General features: G+C 32.5%; 2 protein-coding genes, 1 long non-coding RNA gene and 1 other non-coding gene across 5 annotated transcripts; 2 read left to right on the forward strand and 2 right to left on the reverse strand.

Annotated features, from left to right (window-relative positions):
- The first annotated feature begins 430 nt into the window (after window positions 1–430).
- Window positions 431–2,642, forward strand: LOC107875883 (leucine-rich repeat receptor-like serine/threonine/tyrosine-protein kinase SOBIR1). Its single transcript, XM_016722760.2, has one exon. It carries the CDS (start codon window positions 595–597, stop codon window positions 2,506–2,508), a length of 1,914 nt encoding a protein of 637 aa, XP_016578246.2. The 5' UTR covers window positions 431–594; the 3' UTR covers window positions 2,509–2,642.
- A 2,219-nt stretch (window positions 2,643–4,861) lies between these two features.
- TRNAT-UGU lies at window positions 4,862–4,933 on the forward strand. Its single transcript has one exon. It is a non-coding gene; the product is annotated as a tRNA-Thr (tRNA).
- A 1,817-nt stretch (window positions 4,934–6,750) lies between these two features.
- LOC107874720 lies at window positions 6,751–12,441 on the reverse strand. Of its 2 annotated transcripts, none has more exons than XR_007056786.1 (5): window positions 12,203–12,441; window positions 9,724–10,451; window positions 9,536–9,581; window positions 9,300–9,427; window positions 6,751–7,794 (listed from the first exon to the last, which is right to left on the reverse strand). It is a non-coding gene; the product is annotated as an uncharacterized LOC107874720 (long non-coding RNA). The 2 variants fall into 2 exon arrangements; XR_007056788.1 differs by having other exon boundaries at window positions 9,536–9,617.
- A 2,350-nt stretch (window positions 12,442–14,791) lies between these two features.
- LOC107875882 (BTB/POZ and TAZ domain-containing protein 1) lies at window positions 14,792–18,897 on the reverse strand. Its single transcript, XM_016722759.2, has 5 exons — window positions 18,614–18,897; window positions 18,050–18,183; window positions 16,543–16,846; window positions 16,014–16,330; window positions 14,792–15,239 (listed from the first exon to the last, which is right to left on the reverse strand). The coding sequence occupies exons 1-5, from the start codon at window positions 18,728–18,730 to the stop codon at window positions 15,062–15,064; spliced, it is 1,050 nt and encodes a 349-aa protein (XP_016578245.2). The 5' UTR covers window positions 18,731–18,897; the 3' UTR covers window positions 14,792–15,061.
- Between the last annotated feature and the right edge of the window lie 3,352 nt (window positions 18,898–22,249).

The following is a 22,249-nucleotide window of genomic DNA, read 5'->3' on the forward strand; positions in this document are numbered from 1 at the left end:
TATACAAAGATACAATTTCTATTTTATTCTTATTGATCTCACTTAATTTTGTAGTTAATACTTCTTTATTTTCTTTTTTACTTTTTTAAAAGGTCAATTTTATAAATTTCACAAAGTTTTCACTTATTTTTTAAATCCCGTGTCTGATCAAATGGTGTCATATAATAAATAGGATGGAGAAAGAACTACTACTTTCGCTTCTCGAAATCAATCTACTTGAATTTTGATCAAGATTTTTAAGATATATTTTTTTCATCATATTAATATGAGATATATTGCATGTATTATTTTTCGTATAGTTTTCAACCATTTAAATTATCAAAGTTCATATAGATTAACGTCGAAAAGCAAACAATGACAAATAAAAGTGAATGTATGTAGTAATTAAAATAAATAAATAAATGTGGGACATTTGAAAGTTTTTTTTTTCCACACGGCCTCAACTTGACTTGTAAAGTCTTCGCTCGTTTTTCTTACAATTGGCCGCCACCCATTTTTGATTCATAAAAACACCTATCAACACTTAGAAAATTATCCCATCAACCCCCCTCTTTCTTTCCTCCCTCTGGCCTGCCTGAATCAAGAATCTCCTCAATGGCTCCCACTGCTTCACATTTCCACTTGTTCCTCTCGTCCCTTTTCACCCTTTTCCTTTTTGTTCAATCAAAACTGACTCTTTATCCACCAGATCATGCTGCACTTTTGCTTGTAACAAAACACTTAGGCGGCATTGGTGCTCTTCACGACAATCCCTGCAGCTCTGCAGGAATATCCTGCGAGCGGCGGGGGGTTAACAGGACGCAAGTTCTGAGAGTCACACGTATTGTGTTGAGATCTTACGGATTGAGTGGAACTTTGTCGCCTGCTATTGGCAAACTTTCTGAGCTCAAAGAGATTTCACTTTCAGACAATCAATTATCTGAACAGATACCTGCTCAGATTCTTGATTGTAAGAAACTGGAGATTCTTGAACTTCAGAAGAACAGGTTTACTGGCAAAGTTCCATCTAAATTGTCATCATTGATTCGTCTTCGGGTCGTTGACTTTTCGTCTAATGAGTTGTCTGGGAATGTCAACTTCTTGGAGTACTTTCCTAATTTGGAGAAACTGTCCCTGGCTGATAACTTGTTCACCGGGAAAATACCACTCTCCCTGAAATCTCTCAGGAATCTCCGTTTCCTGAATCTTTCAGGGAACAGTTTTCTTGAAGGTCCGGTGCCTGTAATGGGTCAAGTTGAGCACTTATCAGCAGATTTGACAGGAAGTGATATCGTTCCTAAACGTTACATTCTTGCTGAGAATTCAACAAATCAGATATCTGCAAGGGGACCTGCTTCGCGTTCAGCAAATGTCCTAGCTCCGGCTCCAGCTCCAGCTCCAGCACACAGTCGTGTTGCACCGGTGCATAAGCGTAGCAAGAAGAAGAGGAAGATACGATCGTGGTTTCTTGGTTTCCTTGCCGGAACTTTTGCAGGGGCTATATGTGCTTTGCTCTTTTCGGTGTTCTTTAAGCTGGTCATGTACCTCATAAGAAGGGGAAAGAGTGATTCAAGTTTAACAATATACAGTCCGTTGATCAAGAAAGCCGAGGACTTGGCCTTCTTAGAGACAGAAAATGGAGTGGCATCACTTGAAATGATTGGAAAAGGTGGATGTGGAGAAGTTTATAGAGCTGAGTTACCGGGAAGTAACGGGAAGATTATAGCTATAAAGAAGATTATGCAACCCCCAATGGATGCTGCAGAGATCGCTGAGGAAGATACCAAGGCTTTGAACAAGAAAATGAGACAGGTAAAATCAGAAATTCAAATTGTGGGTCAAATCAGACACCGGAATCTGCTTCCACTACTAGCACATATGCCAAGGCCAGACTGCCATTACTTGGTCTATGAATATATGAAAAATGGGAGCTTACAGGACATCCTCCAGCAAGTCACAGAAGGGACAAGGGTACTAGATTGGTTGGGACGACACCGGATTGCAGCAGGGATAGCTGCTGGGCTTGAGTATCTCCATATAAACCATACTCAACGCATAATTCACAGAGACCTAAAGCCAGCAAATGTCCTTCTTGATGATAATATGGAACCTCGAATTGCTGATTTTGGTCTTGCAAAGGCAGTTCCAGACGCTCATACACATGTTACGACTTCAAATGTTGCAGGAACTGTGGGATATATTGCACCAGAATACCATCAGACTTTGAAGTTTACAGACAAGTGTGATATATACAGCTTCGGCGTGGTTCTAGCAGTGCTGGTAGTAGGAAAGCTTCCATCAGATGACTTTTTCCAGCACACTTCTGAGATGAGTTTAGTGAAGTGGCTGAGAAATGTAATGACTTCTGATGATCCAAAAAGAGCTATTGATCCAAATCTGATAGGAAATGGATATGAGGAGCAAATGCTTTTGGTTCTCAAGATAGCTTGCTTTTGTACTATGGACAATCCAAAAGAGAGGCCTAACAGTAAGGATGTCAGGTGCATGTTAACTCAGATCAAGCATTAAGTACGCACGTCATAAGGCATACGGAATAAGTTTGTTATGTAACTAAGAATGTGTTCTGTATTTCAGTTACCATCTCCAAGATGGAGTTGATCTTTTGCCGTAATTGTTTTATACATGTCAATCTTTTCTGTTCACTTCAGTATTAATGGTATACCTTCCACTTTGCTGCTTAAATTACTCAAACTCCAAATGCAATTGTCACTGTAGTTTGAACGGGTCCACTAATTCTGCTTCCCTTCGAACTAGACAAATACGTCAATGTGTATGATCAAGTCTTCAACACGAGTATTGGAGTCTATCAAGCTTTGAACAACCTAAAGCTGTTTAATTTACTGAAAAGTAAGCTCCTTAAGTTGATAACAACTACTGATCAATACACTGGTAATGAAAAGCAAGATACCATTGCTGAACTGATCCGCACCACCATACAGCCCCTAGCTCAAATAAGATTGTAAGATGATATTTCATCTTGAAGTCAAGATGATCATGAAGGGTCATAAGACTTGTTTCCTCTTTCTAGTGCCTGCAGATGTAATTTCAACTAAAGGCAAACACTAACCTACGAACTTGAAGAAGATGATCGAACTTCATATTACTGGCGCTAATTCAGTAAAATAAGGTGTCTTCACGGGTTTTTTCTGCTAATTAAGGGAATACAACATTCTATATTGAACTCCATAAAAGAAACGAAAGCAGGAAAACATTCAAACCAACATGCTATGGCGAAATAAAGAAGCTGCAACACAAACTTAACCGGTGAAATGAGAACAATGAAAACGTGTGTTTCTAATTCCCTTGTCCATTCTGTATGTTCTTGAGAAGATCTTACTTGGAAATAAGCTACTCTTATCACCTCTATCATCCAAGAAAGCTCTTTTTAATGTAGAATGTCTATTTCTATGTTAGTAAAACCCTCGTTCATCTAGCAGAAACGGATAAAATGATTTTATGACAATTAACACTGGGGAGTTCAAACTCCACATACTCTGAGCACAGAGCCAAAATCTGGAAGTTGCAGGTAATGAGATAATGTGCTTAAACAAAGTTCGAAGTATCAAATAAATTATACTCTGACATTAATGCTTTCATGAAAGTATCAGATGGTATTTTCTCCCTATGAGTTTTTTATTTTCAACGTCGTCATCAAAATATTTATCATGGAATGCAAATGAAGCATTTCAGAACCTTAATTTTCCCAAACAAGTACTCCCATCAACATTTGCTGATTCCATGCATAATATATTACATACTCACTGAGAGCATCACATAGATATACATACAGATCAATCAACATAAACAATCCATTTTTCCGTAGCTCAGTGTGCGAGAAAAGAACACGTCTTAATCTTAATTGCTTGTGTTGTTGTTATTGTTATTTGTTATGACTTACGAAACTGAATTTTATGCTATTTGTTCATCTTTAATACATTGACGTAATACACACAACATAATTCCTCCAGTTGTTTGTACTTTGTCATTAAACTGAAAGAATCATAAATGTTATAACTTCTTAGTCACCTTAGCTCAAATTGCTCCGTCACAAGACATGGGATGATAGAGTTACAATCAAATTCAGTGAAGCGTGGCGAAACCTCAAGAACAAACATAATTGTCATTCCATGAACTTACTTGATGCTATTGATAAAAATTTCAGAAAAAAGAAAGGAAACGATAAAGAAGAATCAAATTTGACAAGAAAGAATTGTTAGTCTGGAAGTGCATTGATGAATATGTATAACCATATCCTTATAATTAAATCAAAATTAGGCTTACAAATTTGAGAACTTACATAGCAAGCTAAATGCTGACTCAACTGATCTAGTAGAAAGTTCCAAACTTGAAAACAGAATAACAAGAACTACTGAAATAGAAAACCAAAATGTTTCTTTTTTGATAACCATGTTTTTTGAACGCTTGCATGCAACTCGACTAATTCTAGGAGATACCATCCACCTTCCACCAGCAACAAGGGTCGGCAACAAGTACCATGTAATTGTGCCCACTAAGGCTTGAACATATGGAATAAATCACCTAATGTTTTTGCCTTTGATGAGATTTAATCAACTTGAAGCCTTGTGATTCTCAACCACTTCATTGACCACTAGGCCACACTGTTAGTTATCCAAAATGTTCCATTTTCCCAAAAGCAAATAGAGAAAAAAAAATGCTATGTACTCACAACTTCAACGTAAAAGTCAAGTATAATTACTCCAATAGAATTCACATATAATAAGTCAAATTTTCCTCTACTTTCAGCGAAAATAAAATGAACCATAGAAGGTTCTTTTTAAAAAAAAAATAAAAAATCAATATCTTGGAACTAAAAGGGAAAATTATAAACACCGCAGCAGAAGCCCTTATAGCTCAGTGGTAGAGCATCAGTCTTGTAAACTGAAGGTCCGTAGTTCGATCCTGCGTGAGGGCATTTTGTGTTTATTTTAATAAATCGCTTTTTTTTTTTTTTTTTTTAAATTCTTGAAAATATGTTTTTATAAAGATACTTCTAATTTTTTAAAATCTCCGTCAAATAGGTTTATAACTTGCAATTCGTCCAATTAACAAATATTAAGCTTTCATACATAGGCAATTGCTAAATTATTTATTTCGATTGAGTTGTATCTAGGACCATTATACCAAACGTTAAGTTCGAAAACTAATAAACCAACCACAATTATATATAACTAGTCGCGCGTGTACCTTATTTTAATGAGTTCAAATGTTACATTAAATAAAATATTTATTTAACTAATAAAGAAGAATACAATAATTAAATTCAACATCTTTTGAACATGTAAAGATGGAGAATTTATTTAATTAAACCTAACATTTATAAGAAAAAAAATCTCAAAGCGAATTAAAATTTATCTACCACCTGTAAACTAAAACAAAACAATACGCTGATAGAGATATTAAAACAATACAATTAAACTTAACTTTTGCAAAAAAAAAAATTCTAAAAGTCGATCGACATTCATCTACTACCTGTCAACTACAACAACATAATACGATAATAGAGATATCAAAAAAATATAATTAAACCTAACTTTTACACAAAAAAAGAAATTTACAAAGTAGAAATATCAGAACAATGCAATTAAACCTAACCTTTATCTAAAATTTTTTTTTAAAGCCGACCGAAATTTATCTATCAACTGTAAACTACAAACAAAATAGTACGATAATAAAGATATTAAAATAATACAATTAAAAAAAATAGTATGATAATAAAGATATTAAAACAATACAATTAAACCTAACATTTACACAAAAAAATCATAAACTTATTATTTGAGGAAAAATCACAAAGTTATTCCAAACGAAAGCTTATTATTCCTGATCAATAAATCCAATGTAATGGAAAAGAAAATTTAAAACCTAGAAACAACAAAGTCACGTTGTAGAATCAATAATAAAAGTTACATATATACAAACATGAAAAGATGTTTCGTTATTCTTGATCAATAAAATCAACGTAATAAAACATAAAATTCAAAACCTGAAAATTAAACCAACACGTTATATTAGAGATCCGATAACAAAAATTATTTCCAAACATAAAAGGGATGATTTGTTATTTATGATCAATAAAATTAAAACATAATATAAATAAAAAATTAAAATAAAAAATCACAAAATTACCTAATAACAAAACTACAATCACAAAGTTTTATTACCAGATAAAATATATGTATAAACTTAAAAAAGGACTTCTAAAATGGAAAAAGAAAGAAATATAATAACTCCTAAATCAAAATATTATAACAAAAAATAATAGTTCTAAACTAAAAAAAATAATCCCTTTTTTTTCTTGGAAAAGTCTACTACCCTTTGTTAATTGGAAAAAAGTCGCACCAATTTAGTTTTTGAAAGATTTTATTTACTTCTTCTTTTAGGACTCTAAATCCATTTTAGGTAAAATAGGTCCATCAATTTTTTTTAAAATTTAGAACTTTATCTTATATAGAAATTTTTTTATATAATAATTTCTTTGAAGTTGAATTTTCTTTAACAAAATATTGCCATAAATTTAGAAATTTAACTAAAAGTACAAAATATTCTCCATTTTTTTTTATATTTATTATAGTTACTATTTAATATTATAAATTACAGAAAAAAAGTGAAAAGACGATTTTGTCTATTACAGAATCTTTTAATGAAGAGCAAAAAATTCAAATCACTTTTCTAATGATCTTCACAATTTTAATATATTATAGATATTAGAATTTTAATCTAGTTAATCTCTACGTATCATTTTTTGAGGAAAAAATGTCCATTGATACCCCTTAATATAAGATGGCTCCGCACCACGGACTAAACCAGTCTTGAGTTAAAAATCACTAAGCTCAAAACCCATGTGCTATGAAAAAGTTTGAAACTTTCCTTACAAAATTTTATTAGTAGTACTTTTTCCTTTTTGCCTGTCCCAATTTATGTGTCATGTTCTTTTTAGTCCAGTCTAAAAAAAAAGATACCATACTTTCTTATTTTAACTAGATGTGAAAGCCCGTGCAAGCACTGATGGTGTAGGCAAGCAAAAATTCTTTGTACATGCTTATACCGTGCGATGGAGTTGGCAGAAGCAACCAAAATGTAGTTGTACATGCCACACCACTTGATCGAGCTTGACTGCGAGTGAGATCATTCTATGTACCTGACTGCATTGAGTAGATAGATATAACAAAAGCAACTATGAAGATTATATTTACCTGCTGAGATTGAGATGTTGCAGGCATATGTTTGAAATAAAATTCAGTTGAGTAGAATATTTTGGAGTATTGCAGTGAATGCTAAGTATAGTAGCAAATCGAATTGTGGAAGTGTTGTTACCTTTAATGTTTTATTGCGGGCGTGGATGGTTCTATTTTCTGCCTCTTACTTGTGTCCCCCAAATCTGCAGGTACGGCTTTAGTGAAGGCGATGATAGCTAGCATGCCAGATTTTTGATCGAAAAATCTGAAGACTGGCTTTTGTAGCTGTAGCTAAAATAGTTTATGAGCGAGGTGCTCATTTATACGGGTAATAGATAATGGTTGTTGCTAATTGAAAAGGCAGAAAGACCAGATTAAGTGAACTTTTATGTAATGCAGTATTTTACTTGCTGAAAAGAACAAAATTGTAAGGCTATAAGTTTTCCGTGTTGTTAGTGATATGTATGTGTGTACCTGGACAACGACAGTTTCATATATTTGTTCTGAAGTTAGGGACAACATTTTCTCTGCCAGCGTTTCTGAGATTGTTACTGTAATTGTATCACTGGCATTCGTAATATCAACTTGGAAGTGACACCTGTGATTAAAATAGTATTACAGTTAAAATGCGTAGGAATTTTTTAAAAGAAAAAGATAGAGAGTAACATTTCTAATCTTTCAACCACGTAGATATACTGAAATAATAAATTTACTTGACTGAGTTAATATCTAAGTAAATAATCAAGGAAACTGTTGGAGATGCAGGGAAATCAAACAGTAAAGATTTTATATAGGATGAAACATTGTTGGAAGTAATAAGAACTTCAATTACAAATTTAGAATATTTTTTAGTCTCTTAATTAGCGAGAAGGCCGTAGGACGTGCAATGTTTTCTGATCAATGATAAACAATATCAAACAGTCTCTATTAGTACTTGTGTATGACCCGCGTCATTTTATAGAAAACATATTTTAAGGAAGTCGTCGATATTGAACATATCGAATTCAACATATGTTTAAAAAAAGTCAGGTTGCTCTAAGTTAATGAAATTTTTTCATCATAACACACTGATAGCAGTCAACCCAATCTATTTAGGAAATGATACAGGTCGCAACTACTCCACAGTATAGTGGGCGATCACGCCAAGCTCCACACACAGGCAATACAGATTAATCAAATTTCAAAACATTAGTGGAAGGGTAAGTAAAATATAGGAGAACGGGTATAACTTTTCCTTCTGAATAAAAATTAGAAGGAAGTAAACTATTGCCATGTACATGAGTGCATACAGACTTTGAAGATGTACAGTGACCATGCTTGCGTAAAGTTTTGGACTTATCGTTTTAGGGAAACGTATCTCAATTTTCATCAGTAAGAGCTTTTTACAATTTTTTCTACAGAAGTGAAGAAAGAGAAGCTGCATAATATAGAGTGTATGCAATGTTGTAGTTGTAGTAGTAACCTGGGGATTAATTCTCGGTGTAGCTTAAGTTAAAGCAGTGAACCACTTTTATTGTTTTAGGCCGTACAAAGTGATTGCAGTGTGAGCAGGCAAGTAAGCAAAATGATTGAAGATGGCCGGGAAGTGATAACTTGACTTCCACGGAAAAAGTTTGTAGCTACAGCTTTAATGCAAAAGAAGATTAGAAATTTCTTTGAAGACATTTGATGTGCATGCTGTTGCATATGTAAATCTTTGTTTGTGTTTGTATTGAGTAAGCTAATCGTAGATAGCAACTCAGAAATGATGGATATAGATAGTATTTGATCTTTAATGGGTGCAAGATTCAGCGAGGAGGAGGATGACGATGAGCTTCTCAAAGTGTAAGATTGCAATATTTATTCGTTGTGCTTCACCTTGAAAAAGATTAAGTTAGACAGTAAAAATATTTTTCCACAACGTTATGAAGGCGGAGTAAGCTACTGTATACCAGTTTATCAGTGTAGTAGCCATGACATACTGAGGATTTGTTAAAATTATTGATTGATATCTTGTTGCTTATCTTAGAGCTGTGTATGTGAAAGATGGGGAACATTTTTAGGTTAGTATAGAAAAGTACGAAGCAAAAGAAAGAGCTACAGAGGATGAAGTAATGAACATACCACTGCGGAACTCAGTAACACATATACGCTTCACTAGAATGATGGGATGCTCATGCAGGTGATGTAATAGTTTGGCCTCTTCGTTGTCAACCAGATCGCCCCATATAGTAAATAGAAAAGGTTTCTTGCTGATCAACATAGCAGATGCAAAAATTATTACAGTGGAAGTGTTAAAAGTAAAAATTATAGTAAACAGAATGCTTGGTGAACATTTTGTCGGGAGGCAAGTAACTCACCTCTGATCCATGACGATCGCTTCCCGAAAATGCTTACTTTAATCAGCTGTATATTGAATAGCGCTGCAATTAGCTACTATAGCTAATAAGTTTGAAGTAATGCAAAATAAGACGTAAGCATTTAAGTTGATTAATAGGGGCAGTAAGTTGATAAGGAAAAGAGGCAAAAATGTAAAGTGAGGGCTTACCAAATTTAACACCCGGACGTTGATATTCAATAGCTGAGAAAGACAATGCATTCAATTTTGTTGGAGCGGGAAGGGGTGCTTCCAATCCGTCGTTAGTGTTAATCGCCTCAACGATTGTATATCTGTCAACCACCCACTCATACGTACCGGCTCGTATTGAGTATCCTCAGTGGTCCCTAACTTTTGTACAGAAAACCAAATATGTCTCAAAAAGGACAAACAACTTCTCGTACTTAGGAGTGTCATCGCCGTAGAGTACTGTAGAAACCTGTTGTTCTTGTAGTCCCGTAAAAGAGAACCTGTTTTAGATGTGCAAATACAATTTATAGAAGAAGTTATTGGAAATGTCAGTTGTTTTTTTCATGAGGCTAGATTTGAACTTTTCTTAATTTGTTAAGTCTTCAAAGTTATTGCCTTTGCAGCAGTAAAAAATGTCGTGTAGTTAATAGCATTACCATAGATAATAATGTTTACGGTATGAACTCTATTTTTCATGGACAGTAGAGGTAGGGACAAACTTACCTTTTCGTCCTACACAATTATTGTAGGGACAAACTTACCTTTTCGTCCTGCACAATTATTGTCTGAAAATGTACGGATGAGTCGCTACTTTTGCGAGGACGGAACTTGTCTACTACCTGTACCTTACAGGTCCAATCTGCAGTTTCAGTTGTGATGGCATCCACGAGAATTTTCTGGTCCATTATGATGATCTCTGCTTCCTTATGCTAGGAGAAGGTGCACATGTAACAGAAACACGTGACAGTGTAAATTAATGAACGAAGTAATAAGAAAATATTTGCAGCGAAAGCTAAGGTACGAAGCTTGCCGGTAGTGGTGGTTTGCTGATTGCAAAGTGTTCAATTAAGGAGGGGAATTAGCTGTACAAGAAAATACTAAAGATAACATTTACTTTACCATCATATTGTACAACTATTTCAATAAAATTTCAGGAGTTGATGACGACAGCCATACTCATATCCATACTTATAACAAACTCCAAACTGAAAATATGTACCTATTAAAGTGGAATCAAACCAGCAAATAAGCATCTTGTTATGCCACCTTTTAAACTCTTTCTTAACTATCAATTGAAAATCTTAAAGGATTGTTTGGTTATACAAAGAGATACGATTACAGTCTGAGGTAGAACGTGGAAGTAGTTTATTCCACAGTTAGTATAACTTTTTATTTCAAAATTGTTTATACCACAATTATAGTTCACTGTACAAGAAAACAATAAAGATAACATTTACTTTGCTATCCTACTGTACAACTATTTCAATAAAATGTCGGGAGTTAAAGAACAACACCCATATGCATAAACATACTTATAACAAAATCCAAATTGAAAATATGTAGCTGTTAAACTGGAATCAAACCAGGGAATTAAACATCTTGTTATGCCACCTTTTAAAGTCATTATGAACTATCAACTGAAAATCTTAAAGGATTGTTTAGTTATATAAGGATAAGCGATTACAGTCCGAGGTAGAATTTGGAACGTAGAAGTTGTTTCCGATAGACCGTCAGCTCAAGAAAAAACGTATCAAAGTGGAGATAAATACTTATGTTCATGTTTTTTCAATGCAAAACGTGGATAATTAGGTAAAAGTTAGTGTTGCAAGAAGCGTGACAATCTTTTAAGATACCTTTGTATGATCTCTATGTCTTTTCCTCTGTTAAACAGAGAAAGAGCAATCCTTTTTTATCTGTTGAGAATGTTTTTTGTGAAAGATTATTTGATATTATATCATTTTCAGTTTTTGTTCTAATACAATCAATGACATATTGGACTTTTTAATGTATTTACTATACTTGTTTGCCATTACCCAACCAACAGAATGGACAGTATATTCACTGCATATTTTCAAAACTAATTGTTCTCATATAGTTTTTGACACAAGAAAGAAACATTCAATAAATTAGTTAAAAAATTTACACAAAATCTTTGTTTTCTTCATTTTTCTCTAATGGATAAAGCAGGATAATCTCCCTAACTCCCCAGAAATCAAAAAAATGATTAAACTTGAGCTACATCATACTATTCCTCAAAAATATTCAATACACAAATTAATAGAATGCAGAAACTAAAATTTTGTTAGTCTTCTCTTAATTGCGTAAAACTACTCCAATAACTATTCAGAAACCCAAAAGGATCAAATTTTAGCAATATCACAACATTTCTCAAAAGATATAAAAAACAAACTAAGAAAATCGAATCTGAAATTTTGCTAATCAGCTTTGAAGCTCAAGATTGCTCAATAGACAGTTCATTAAATGCAAAAACTCCACAAGGAAGGAAAAGTTTGTAAACCGAAAATGATTTTATGGGTATAGTTAAATACACGAAAAATAACGAAAAAAAAGACACTCATAAAGTTAAAACAACAAATTCAGCTCCTGTTTATTGAATCTTTTTCAATTTGAAGTAAAAATTGAAAATTGGAAAAGGAAAAATATGAATACAAAAACTTACAATATTTGATCGAAGATCTGAGGCGTAGAGGAAAATCATGAGAGGACAACAATATGATTTTGACAATTCTTCAACGGAAAGCAATAAAGTTTCATCAAAAAGGAAAAATGGAAAGACATTTGTTGTCTTTGTAGAGTTACAGAGGAAAAATGAAAAGACACCTGTTGTCTACATGCAACAACTGAAATTTAAGATACCAATTTGTCTTTATTGATGAAATTACGAAAATAATCCTGGAAGCTGGCAGGACAACCTCCACCTGCCAGCTTTTTTAACACATGTTCACCACTTATATATATTATATATATTAGTAAAGTAATATCATACTATTTTAGAATTGTGACTAATTCTATCATTTAAAAGTTTTATTTGTTTGGTTGATAAATTCAAAGTTAGATATATAATATTATATTTAGATTGATGAAATTTGCATAACGATATTTTAATTTGTTAAAACTTTTATGTATTGATAGTCGATTATATTTTTAAAATAATTTAAGTTCTTAATTATTGTGATTTATAATTTTTTTTTCTATTCTACTAATTAGCAGTGACATAGTAAAATTATTGTAAAAAATCCTTGTGAATTTTTTTTTAAGTGGCTCCATATAAGACGTCATGTTAATTTAAAACATCAAAAATTAATTTATCATTTTACGTCTATTTTACCTTTTTTTATTATATATTATTAATTTTTTAATACTTAAATGACTTATAATAATTAAATATGGATAATTTAGTAAAATAACGATTGAAGTAGTTGAAACAGTCATGTCTTAAATATCTATTTTTATTTTTTATTAAATATTATTATTATTTTAATAGGTAAATGACTTATAATAATTATTTTGGGGTAATATAGTAAAATTACGATTGAAACAGTTAAGTCAGGCATGTCGAATATGAGCAGGTTGCTTCAGCTGCTTATTGTGACTTCCTATATAGGATACTAATAATATAATTTTTTTAATGCTTAAATAACCATAATAAGTAATCAGGGATGATATAGTAAAATCACATTTAAAGCCGCGAAGCAGACATATATTAAAAATGATATCGCATAATAACTATAAAAAATTACTTGTGAAAATAACCAAAGTGAGCCTCGTATAAAATGTCAAGCTAATTTAAAACATCAAGAGTTAATTTATTATTTTATGTCTATTTTATATTTTTTATTAAATATATTAATTTTTTAGTACTTAGATGACTTATAATAATTAATTAGGCGTGATGATAAAATTATGGTTGAAGCAGCTGAAGCAGACATGTCAGAAATATTTATTTTACTTATTTGTATCAAATATTATTAATTTTTAATGCGTAAATAACTTATAATAATTAATTAGGGGTAATATAGTAAAAACACGGGTGTAGCAGCTGAAGCAGGCATGTCCACCTGCTGCCTGCTTCCGCTGCTAAACTGCATCTTATAACATAAGAAAATATGTTTTAATTTAAATTTTTTATTTTAACTTTAATAAGATGATTTACATCATACAAATCTATTCCTCCGTAATATGATGCAAGGGTACTGAATTTCTCCCCAAAAAAACCATTCGTGCTGGCTGCTGCTTGGAAAATCACTAGTCATTATCCTCAGTTTATTTCAGTGTTTATTTCTCTTGATTCGTACTTAATTAAGCCCCTCCCTGCTACAAAATAAATAGAAGCTATTTTAAATGGACTATTGAAGGTTGTTTAATGGAAAGCATTATTAAGTTCTAGTATTTGGTAGCCAAAAATGACTTAAAAATATCTTCTGGTTGAGGTGACAGGGTGGAAAAAGTAGAGAAACAAAGAAAGTGAGTGATAATTATTACAATAAAATGTACGTAAGGAAATGAAAGGAGGAGTTAGTGTACCACTTGTACACTTAAGTTGAATAATGAGTCCCGAAGTGTCCCACTTAGGATTAGATACAAGAAAATATCAAACAATTGTCCACTTTAATTACCATGTCATCAGTTGATAGAAAAACACAAATTGGATGTATCCAAAGATAATGGAGCATATTAAAAATATCTAGACATTGACAAGAAGAATTGAAGGATAACAAAATATCTAGCTAATTAACAAAAAACAATGATTATGAGAATTCTAGAGTGAAAATCAAGTCTCTACTCTACCATTTAGATTGAAATAACCTTAGTTTGATGATTCAAGTCACTGTCAGACGTTACTCATGTACAAAATTATGCACCGAATTAGAACCTCCTATTATAAAAGTGTAAGGACAAAAATACACCAGTATGACTACAATATGATATATCAAACCTCCTATGATATAATAACAGCTTGTTTGGATGGTCGTTATACGCATTGTTGTTTCATAACTTGTTGTATCGTACTATATTGTTTTGATAAATATAATATCTAGATACTATCATTTTTGTTATTTCAGAATGTCACACATCAACATTCTAAAAACAAAGACGACCTGAAAAGTAAACATCGATCACATTGTGTAGCCTTTTTTTTGTTATACAATTAAAAGTGCAGAGCAAAGACAGCAACATGTGGTTGTCAGTATTCCTCCCTGAGTATCACGACGTACAGAAAATTCTAGGAAAACAACTAAAACAAGTATTTGAAGCATATGACTAATAATTTATTAAACAAACTGAAGAAATACACTCAATACCACCACCCAGTAGTTGTACACTATTCTTTTTTCATACAACTCTTCTGTAGATAGTTGATACTCTTCATCTACTAAAGGACCGACTCGAATAAAATATAGAATAGGCCTCTACAGTAGGACACATGTAATGGTAAAAACAAACTGCCATTCCATAGATGGTACATTTACAAAGATTGATTTTACCTAAGGATATGAAACCTTTCTAACCATTGACACTAAGCAGCCAACCTAAAGTTCATCACTTCATGATGGCCTAAGTCCATTTTTGGTTCATCCACTCTCTTTCTTTTGGGCAGAGATAGTGAAGACATGGCCCTGGCTGACACCACCTTTCTAACAAGTGATTTCCACAGATCGTCATCGCCCCTTTGTTGCACCTTCAACTTGAATTGTCTGAAAAGTAAAGAACGGCGCTACTCAATAGTCAACATTTTACTGAGTACGGTAACAAGAAAAAACAGATGACCTTAACCAACTCAACGTGTCAAAAAGTTATTCAAACACTCGGGAGATATTTTCTTGAGGAACAGTTGCATCTGGGTATAGTTGAAATGGGACCATGAATCAATTATTACTACTTGGATGGTTGTGTTCACATCAAGAACAACCTTAACCATGTCAACATTCAGAATCACAGTAAATTTTGGGGAAAATATCTTAGACTCATCATCGCATGAAATTGAACAAAATCACATGCCAGCCACCAATTTTGTGTTCAGCCTCAACTGAATGATGATTTATCTTGACTAGCTTATAAGACAGTACAGGATCGACAACCTCCTTGTGACTGTCTACGTCACAGATAAAATACCCATATCAAAAGAAATATCCAACAAAGTGATGGTAAATGGTTCATCATGAATTGGGGAAAAAAATGACAAATCAATGACAGCTGATCTATTGGCTTTTTCTATAGAGACAAATAACCTAATAACATCCGAGGCTCTGACATGCCACCTCACAAAGTTTTCTAGGTTGAACATGACAGAGCATATTGGTATATGGACCGCGATCCATCATTCAAATCAAGCAAGACAGACCCGCCTTGATCAATGACACTTCTAAATGATGATGTACAAATTCTAATTACTATGATCAACGAGATTCACCTTAAGTGAACAATACGTGAATTGATAAAAACACTACTCAGTAGTCAGTGGTGGTTACCTGCAAAGGGGAACCCGGCAATCATTTGGTTGGTCACAAATGGATGAGTGCAATCTTAGGATCTGCCACATGCGCTTGCATCGCAAACAACTTCCATTGGTCCTTCTCTTACAAGTAGCAAAATGGCGAATCAGAAGCTGAAGCCCTTGGCAGGTATCAAACTTGCTACATGGCTGCGTCTCGTAGGAAGGTTCCTTATCGCATGGCCCCACACTAGTACATCCTTCTGTGCAAATGTGCTCCAAACAATCCATAGCTTCACTCAGCTGTAAATACAAGCTGAGCTCCCGTTTGTGTCTCCTTGTCCTCTTTTTCCGCTACAATGACAAATTTACAATGAAAAATTAATAATCATAGCCACTTGACTGATATATATAAGAGATGCCAACAAATGCCATCTAATGATTTCATGGCAAACTTAATTATCTTTCATGGTCAATTGACAATATTGAAAATTATACTATGAATTCCAAGAGAATATTTTTTGTTTATATAAAGGATGTATGTCAATTATGTTATAATTACGTACCAACTCAGCCTCATCCATGAACTGTAGGATTTCAAGTTCAAGCAAAGGGTCATGATCTTGAAGGAATTTCCAGCCCTCAGTCTCCTCAACTTTCTTGAAATTGCTAGACAAAAATTTCATACTCCTGAGGTATAGATCTGGTGCATCACATAATCTTGCAAGTTGAAGCACATCCACTGCATTTTCAATGGTCAATCGCTTGGCCAACCCCTTTGTGCATCTCTGCTTGAGCTGTGGTACCAAGTACACATGAGAAAGTGCTAGCAGATGAATCCCATGTCTCTCCATCTGCTCTTCAGTGCACCTAAATAAAAGGACAACTTGGTTATATTACACACTAAGCCTTTTTGTACGATTTAATCGAGTTTGACTTGGTTTTAAGTTTCTGATACTTTGATGACTTTTACACCACCTGATTAATTACTTTAAAGATGACTATCAGGGATAATAAGTATAAAATGGTAGCCTAGAAAATAATATAACCAACTTGTACAATTGAATTAAACTAAGTAAATTGAAAAGGATATTTTACATTAGCAATGCTAATCCACTTCATCAAAAAATTTATATATTATATTATTATATTGATACTGGAAATGTGTTTCGTCTATCTCATTCTACGTGACACTTTTTCACGTGTGTTTAAAAAAATGGTACCTCTATTACATATTTGTAAATTAGATTTTGAACTACTTATTAATCATTAGTGAGATATTTTTATAGCCTCTATAATGTCATTACAGATTTATAATTACAAAGTTCAAAATACATTCATTTCTTTCTTAAACCTCGTCTCTAATCAAACACCGCAAATAAAATGAAATGGAGGATTATCTAAGTAGATGCAGCTGTTACTTTACTATAACTAAACAGAAATTGGTAATACTATATGAAAATGAGAATAAGTAACATGTTACAAATGATTCAAATATATTGGTTGTTTAACAATCATAATCCTAACTCCTATGTAACGTAAATCCTCATGTAATTCATTCCAATGACAACGGAGATGTCGGTCGAGGCATCTATCTCGCGACCAACAGAATATGAAGCAAGACAAATCATATATGATTAAAAAATCTACGAGTCAATGAAGTCGAGGCATCTATCTCGCGACCAACAGAATATGAAGCAAGACAAATCATATATGATTAAAAAATCTACGAGTCAATGAATGAGTCACATGTAGGCAATTAAGAAATAGTCAGGCAGATTAGCCTTTGAATTCCAACTACCTATTTTCCAACCAACGAAGGAACCGAAACTTGAGCCAAAAACAATCTACAACTTGTGGTCAAATTCAGAATATTCAATTCCAGCTTCGAAGGAGCCAATCAGATTCGAAGTCTCAACGCGATTAAACAAGTAAACAAAATCAAAATACTAATGTATTGGGTAAGGATACGCGTGTCTAGACCTCATATACAAATTCAAGTGTACCGTTTCGACATAAATAAACATATAAATGAAGAAAACAAATGGAATTGCGTGTATTTAGGAAACTCACTTAGAAGAATAGAGAAACCGGATGAACACGGAAACGGCGTCGCACGGCACGCCTAGAATCCGAATCGTTCTCTCAGAGCTCCGCAGCTTTTCCGGCCGAACTAGTATGTTCTCCAGAACCGTCGAAGAAGAAGCCTACAAATACATTTCACATACATCAGTACTTCTCAAATTGGAAACGAAAAAAGTTTTTGTTAACATTCCATTCCAATTTATGTGTAGAGATTCAAACAAGTCTGTCTCTTGACTGTAATTTTTCATATATAATTATCGTAACCTATAGTAATTTTTAGTAGTTTTCAAATATATAAATTTCATTGCAAAGAACTTAAAAATTCAGATACAAATTTAAGCTGCTTTGATTCTCGTAACTCGATCTATGACACGTAAATTAATACAGAGGAGTGCTAGATTTTCTTCTTTTAAAAAGTAAAGGAATTCCAAATGGACAGAAATGAATCATAAAATGATTAATGTAATGGATTACTATAGTTTCAATTGACTTATAATTAATCGAATTTAACGGAAACTTTAAACTTTATGTGATTAGTTAAGGTGTTCGTACCAGAACGGCGGAATGTGCGGGAATACGAAGGCCGCCGGAGGTGACGACTTGGATATCAGTCTCAGACATTTCGCCGGAAAATAAATCGATATCGCCTGAACAGTTATCGGATGACATGATAATTACAAATTCTTCTTCTGGAATTTTATGATATTGTTCAATTAATTTTCGTCTGAAAAAGAGGAGCTGAAAATATCAGTGTGTTAATTTTTGGTGAGACCACTTTGCCCAAACCTTCTGTATTTATAAGCAGCTCAGAGTTGCTAACCCAAAACCAAAAAGGCGCCACGTGGAAGATTCTCTCTTTTAAAAAAATAAATAAATTAAAAGACAAAAAAAAGAAGAAAAAAATTAAGGATATTGTTTGCAACAAACTTAGAACCTTCACAAAAGATTTTCTAGAACCGTAACATCAATATTCAACAAAAAAAAAAAAGTCATAATACTGATACAATCAAATTTCTTATTTTGACCTTGCATTTGTATTATAATTTAAGTCATAAGAAGTCATAGTTTAGAAAATAAATCACAGTCAAATAAACTTTTATTTGACTCTCAAAATCTAAATTATGTCATACATGAATTGAATAGAAATTGATATTGACCTATTTACCGAAAGAAAAAATAATAATATTAACCTTTATTCGACATATTTGCATGAAGTCTAGGCCGGGTACATCTAGATAAATATTTTTTTTCATCGCATGCAATGTGCAATTTGCTACTCTTTTCAGGAGGGGCCGTTTGATACATCCGATAAAGAAAATATTTTTTTGAATAAAATTTGATATTAATTTTTATTAATTAATTATTAAATTATTTTATCTCAACATTTATAATAAAATGATCAAATTGTCATCTCATATAATCTCATAAAATATACTTACGTATCCGAAGAACCGTACCAAACGACCCTTTCTTTATCCAGGACCGCAGGCATAATAGTTATAGTATTCTTAGTTAGAGAAGTTTTTAATTAGAGCAAAGACTAGGAATCTTTAAAGAAGCTTAATTAAAATCATACGCTTTCTTATGGTCCCAAAAATTAATAAAATTGAAGTTAAGTAGAATATATGTAATTAGCTCACCTCCACCTGGCGTCATGGCGGACGATGTGGTGGTAGCCGCATAGCTGGATGTAATAATATAATATTATACTCTCTCCATTTTAAAATAGTTAACCTTTTTTCGACTTGACACTTCCTTTAAAAAAATATTAATTAAGAGTTTATTCTATTAAATTAACTTTATTAATTATGCTTTAAAAATATAAATTTGAATAAATATACTTTATTTAGTCATTTAATGTTGAAGGTAATATTGAAAGAATATAACAAAATACTCTTAATTTCATCAAAAGGGATAACTAAATTGTTAAAAATATTTTTAGAAAGAGGACCAACTTTAAAAATCGATTTTGAATTTTAAATTTATAAATTCTGAAATTTAACTTTTCTTTTTCTTAGGAGATTAGAATTAATACTAATTATACTTCTTAATTAGGTTTCTGTTAAATAAAGGATGTGAGAACCTCTAATAATTTCTATTGGGCGTCCCTTTTGATTCTCGTACGTGTTTGACATATTCTAAGATTATACAAAGGCCATAATCGACGGTTGTTGGTTACGTACGTTTTGCTATGGTCAAAATGTTTCCTCCATGAATGAAAAGGCTGCTTTCTCATCATTGCTCCATACTCCAGTCACAAAAATACTCCAATCTAGGAAAAAAATACTTCTTCCCTCTTGAAATAATTGACCTTTCACTTGACACTTATTTCAAAAAAGAAATTATTATAAATTTATTTTATCAAATCAATTTTATAAATTATATTTGATTAATATAAATTTGAATACATAAATCTTATATAATCATTTAATAATTAGAATAGTATTGAAAAAGCATAATAAAATTTTCTTGATTTCATAAATGAAATAATTAAATTGAAATAAATATTTTTAGTAAGAACACCAATCAAAATAAAACAGGAATATTTTCATAACCAAATACCAAGAAAGAAAAAGAGATTTAGTTTCCACCAAAAAATGAAAAAAAAACTTGAAAATTTACTCAAAACCAATATTTTCATTTTAAAAAATGAAATTAAACTTTTTTTTTAATTATTTGGTTGAAAAATAATTTTTATATGCTATTTGAGAAAAGATAGACCTCCAAAACAAGTTTTTCTTAAATTGTCTGGGCATATTCAACCTATTTTATCACCACAAAGAATTGTGATGAGATGAATAAAATTCTTTCATATATTATTAATTATAGGTATGGGAAAGAAATCTAACAAAAACGCTTACTGTTTTAGTGGTCTTGTGTGCGAAAATATGGATCGATCACGCCTTATATCGACCATGGAACGAAAAATATATATAAGGAAAAAGGAATTATATCCATTTATGTAACAGAAACGACAAGAAATAAAGCATGGGGAGGGATGTACCTACGTAGAAAATACTAGGCAACGTTGTTATCTGGATGACGGCAAAACTCAAATTGTGTTTGAAAGTTGTTGAGCATACCTAGACAATATTGTTGTTATCTGGGGGCAGTTCATATTCAGTCCTATGTACAGTGCATATATTATTTTTATAATACACTCCTAACTGATTTATGAAAGGTTCCAAAATGGGAAAACCGATTGCGTAATGGCTTACACACTACCAACCCATGAAGATTCATCAATCAGCCACGAATTTCAACCAAAAAAGAAGTAGAAGAAAAACAAATGTTGAGGACGAAATAAATTTGCATGTTTAAGTATAGTAAAATGTTGTGGTTGGTACCTAATTGCCTATGCCTTTCACGATTCACTAGTGCAGGTAAAGAAGTGTAAATTTGTCCACATTTTTATATCGAAGATACAATAATGAACAGCTCATTTTTTGGCTAGTATTTGAGCAAGTGGGACTAAAAAAGTATTGGGTAAATATCTATTAATTGTCTTTGTCTCTTTGATGAAAATTGAATGGAGTAAAATCGGTTTTGCTCATGTGGACGAATGATATGGTCACATGTGAGGAGTAACTTTGATCTGCTATTATACGTTACCCAATTGTTCTCACCATTAAATGTGTAACCAAAGAGTTGTGCTCGATCAAGTGGGATATTATGAGGGGTGCGAAACCTACAAAAATAGTTACCTAGGTTGACGTTCTCTATAAATAACTCATTAGTCATCTACATTAGGGGTTCTAGATTACCTTCTTAATTACTTCATATTCATTGTATCTCATTATCGTTATGATTTACTTCATTATTATTGCGTTCTTGAGATCATCAGTTTAACTCACATGTCCTTAAACCACTTTGATAAATTCAACGTTAACCTTTTGTGGGTAAACAAAAAGGTCATAAATTCAGATTAATTGGACTCTATAGCGTATCTTGGACATGGAATGGAAGCCGAAAACAAGCAACCATCGAGACTATGCTTGGTACGGTTCCCTTCCTGTTAGATTTATAAAAGCAAAAACTAATTTTTTTTCTCCATATTGTTAATAAAAAAGTCGTACACTATGTACTCAATGAACTCACTAGATTTTAAGTTTGATTTTCCTCACTATAGTGTGGAAAAGCAAGCGTGTCTCCCAATTAATTGTCACAAAGACAGTAAAGCACAAGAAA

Source organism: Capsicum annuum, chromosome 6, assembly GCF_002878395.1.
Source record: "Capsicum annuum cultivar UCD-10X-F1 chromosome 6, UCD10Xv1.1, whole genome shotgun sequence".
Lineage (NCBI taxonomy): Eukaryota > Viridiplantae > Streptophyta > Magnoliopsida > Solanales > Solanaceae > Capsicum > Capsicum annuum.

Coding starts and splice junctions, on each gene's coding strand:
- LOC107875882 (XM_016722759.2), bottom strand. CDS start 18,730: ATGTCATCCGATAACTGTTCAGGCGATATCGATTTATTTTCCGGCGAA. Junction 16,847..18,049: donor CGGTTTCTCTATTCTTCTAA/GTGAGTTTCCTA, acceptor CCTTTTATTTAG/GTGCACTGAAGAGCAGATGG. Junction 16,331..16,542: donor TCATGGATGAGGCTGAGTTG/GTACGTAATTAT, acceptor TTGTCATTGTAG/CGGAAAAAGAGGACAAGGAG.
- LOC107875883 (XM_016722760.2), top strand. CDS start 595: ATGGCTCCCACTGCTTCACATTTCCACTTGTTCCTCTCGTCCCTTTTC.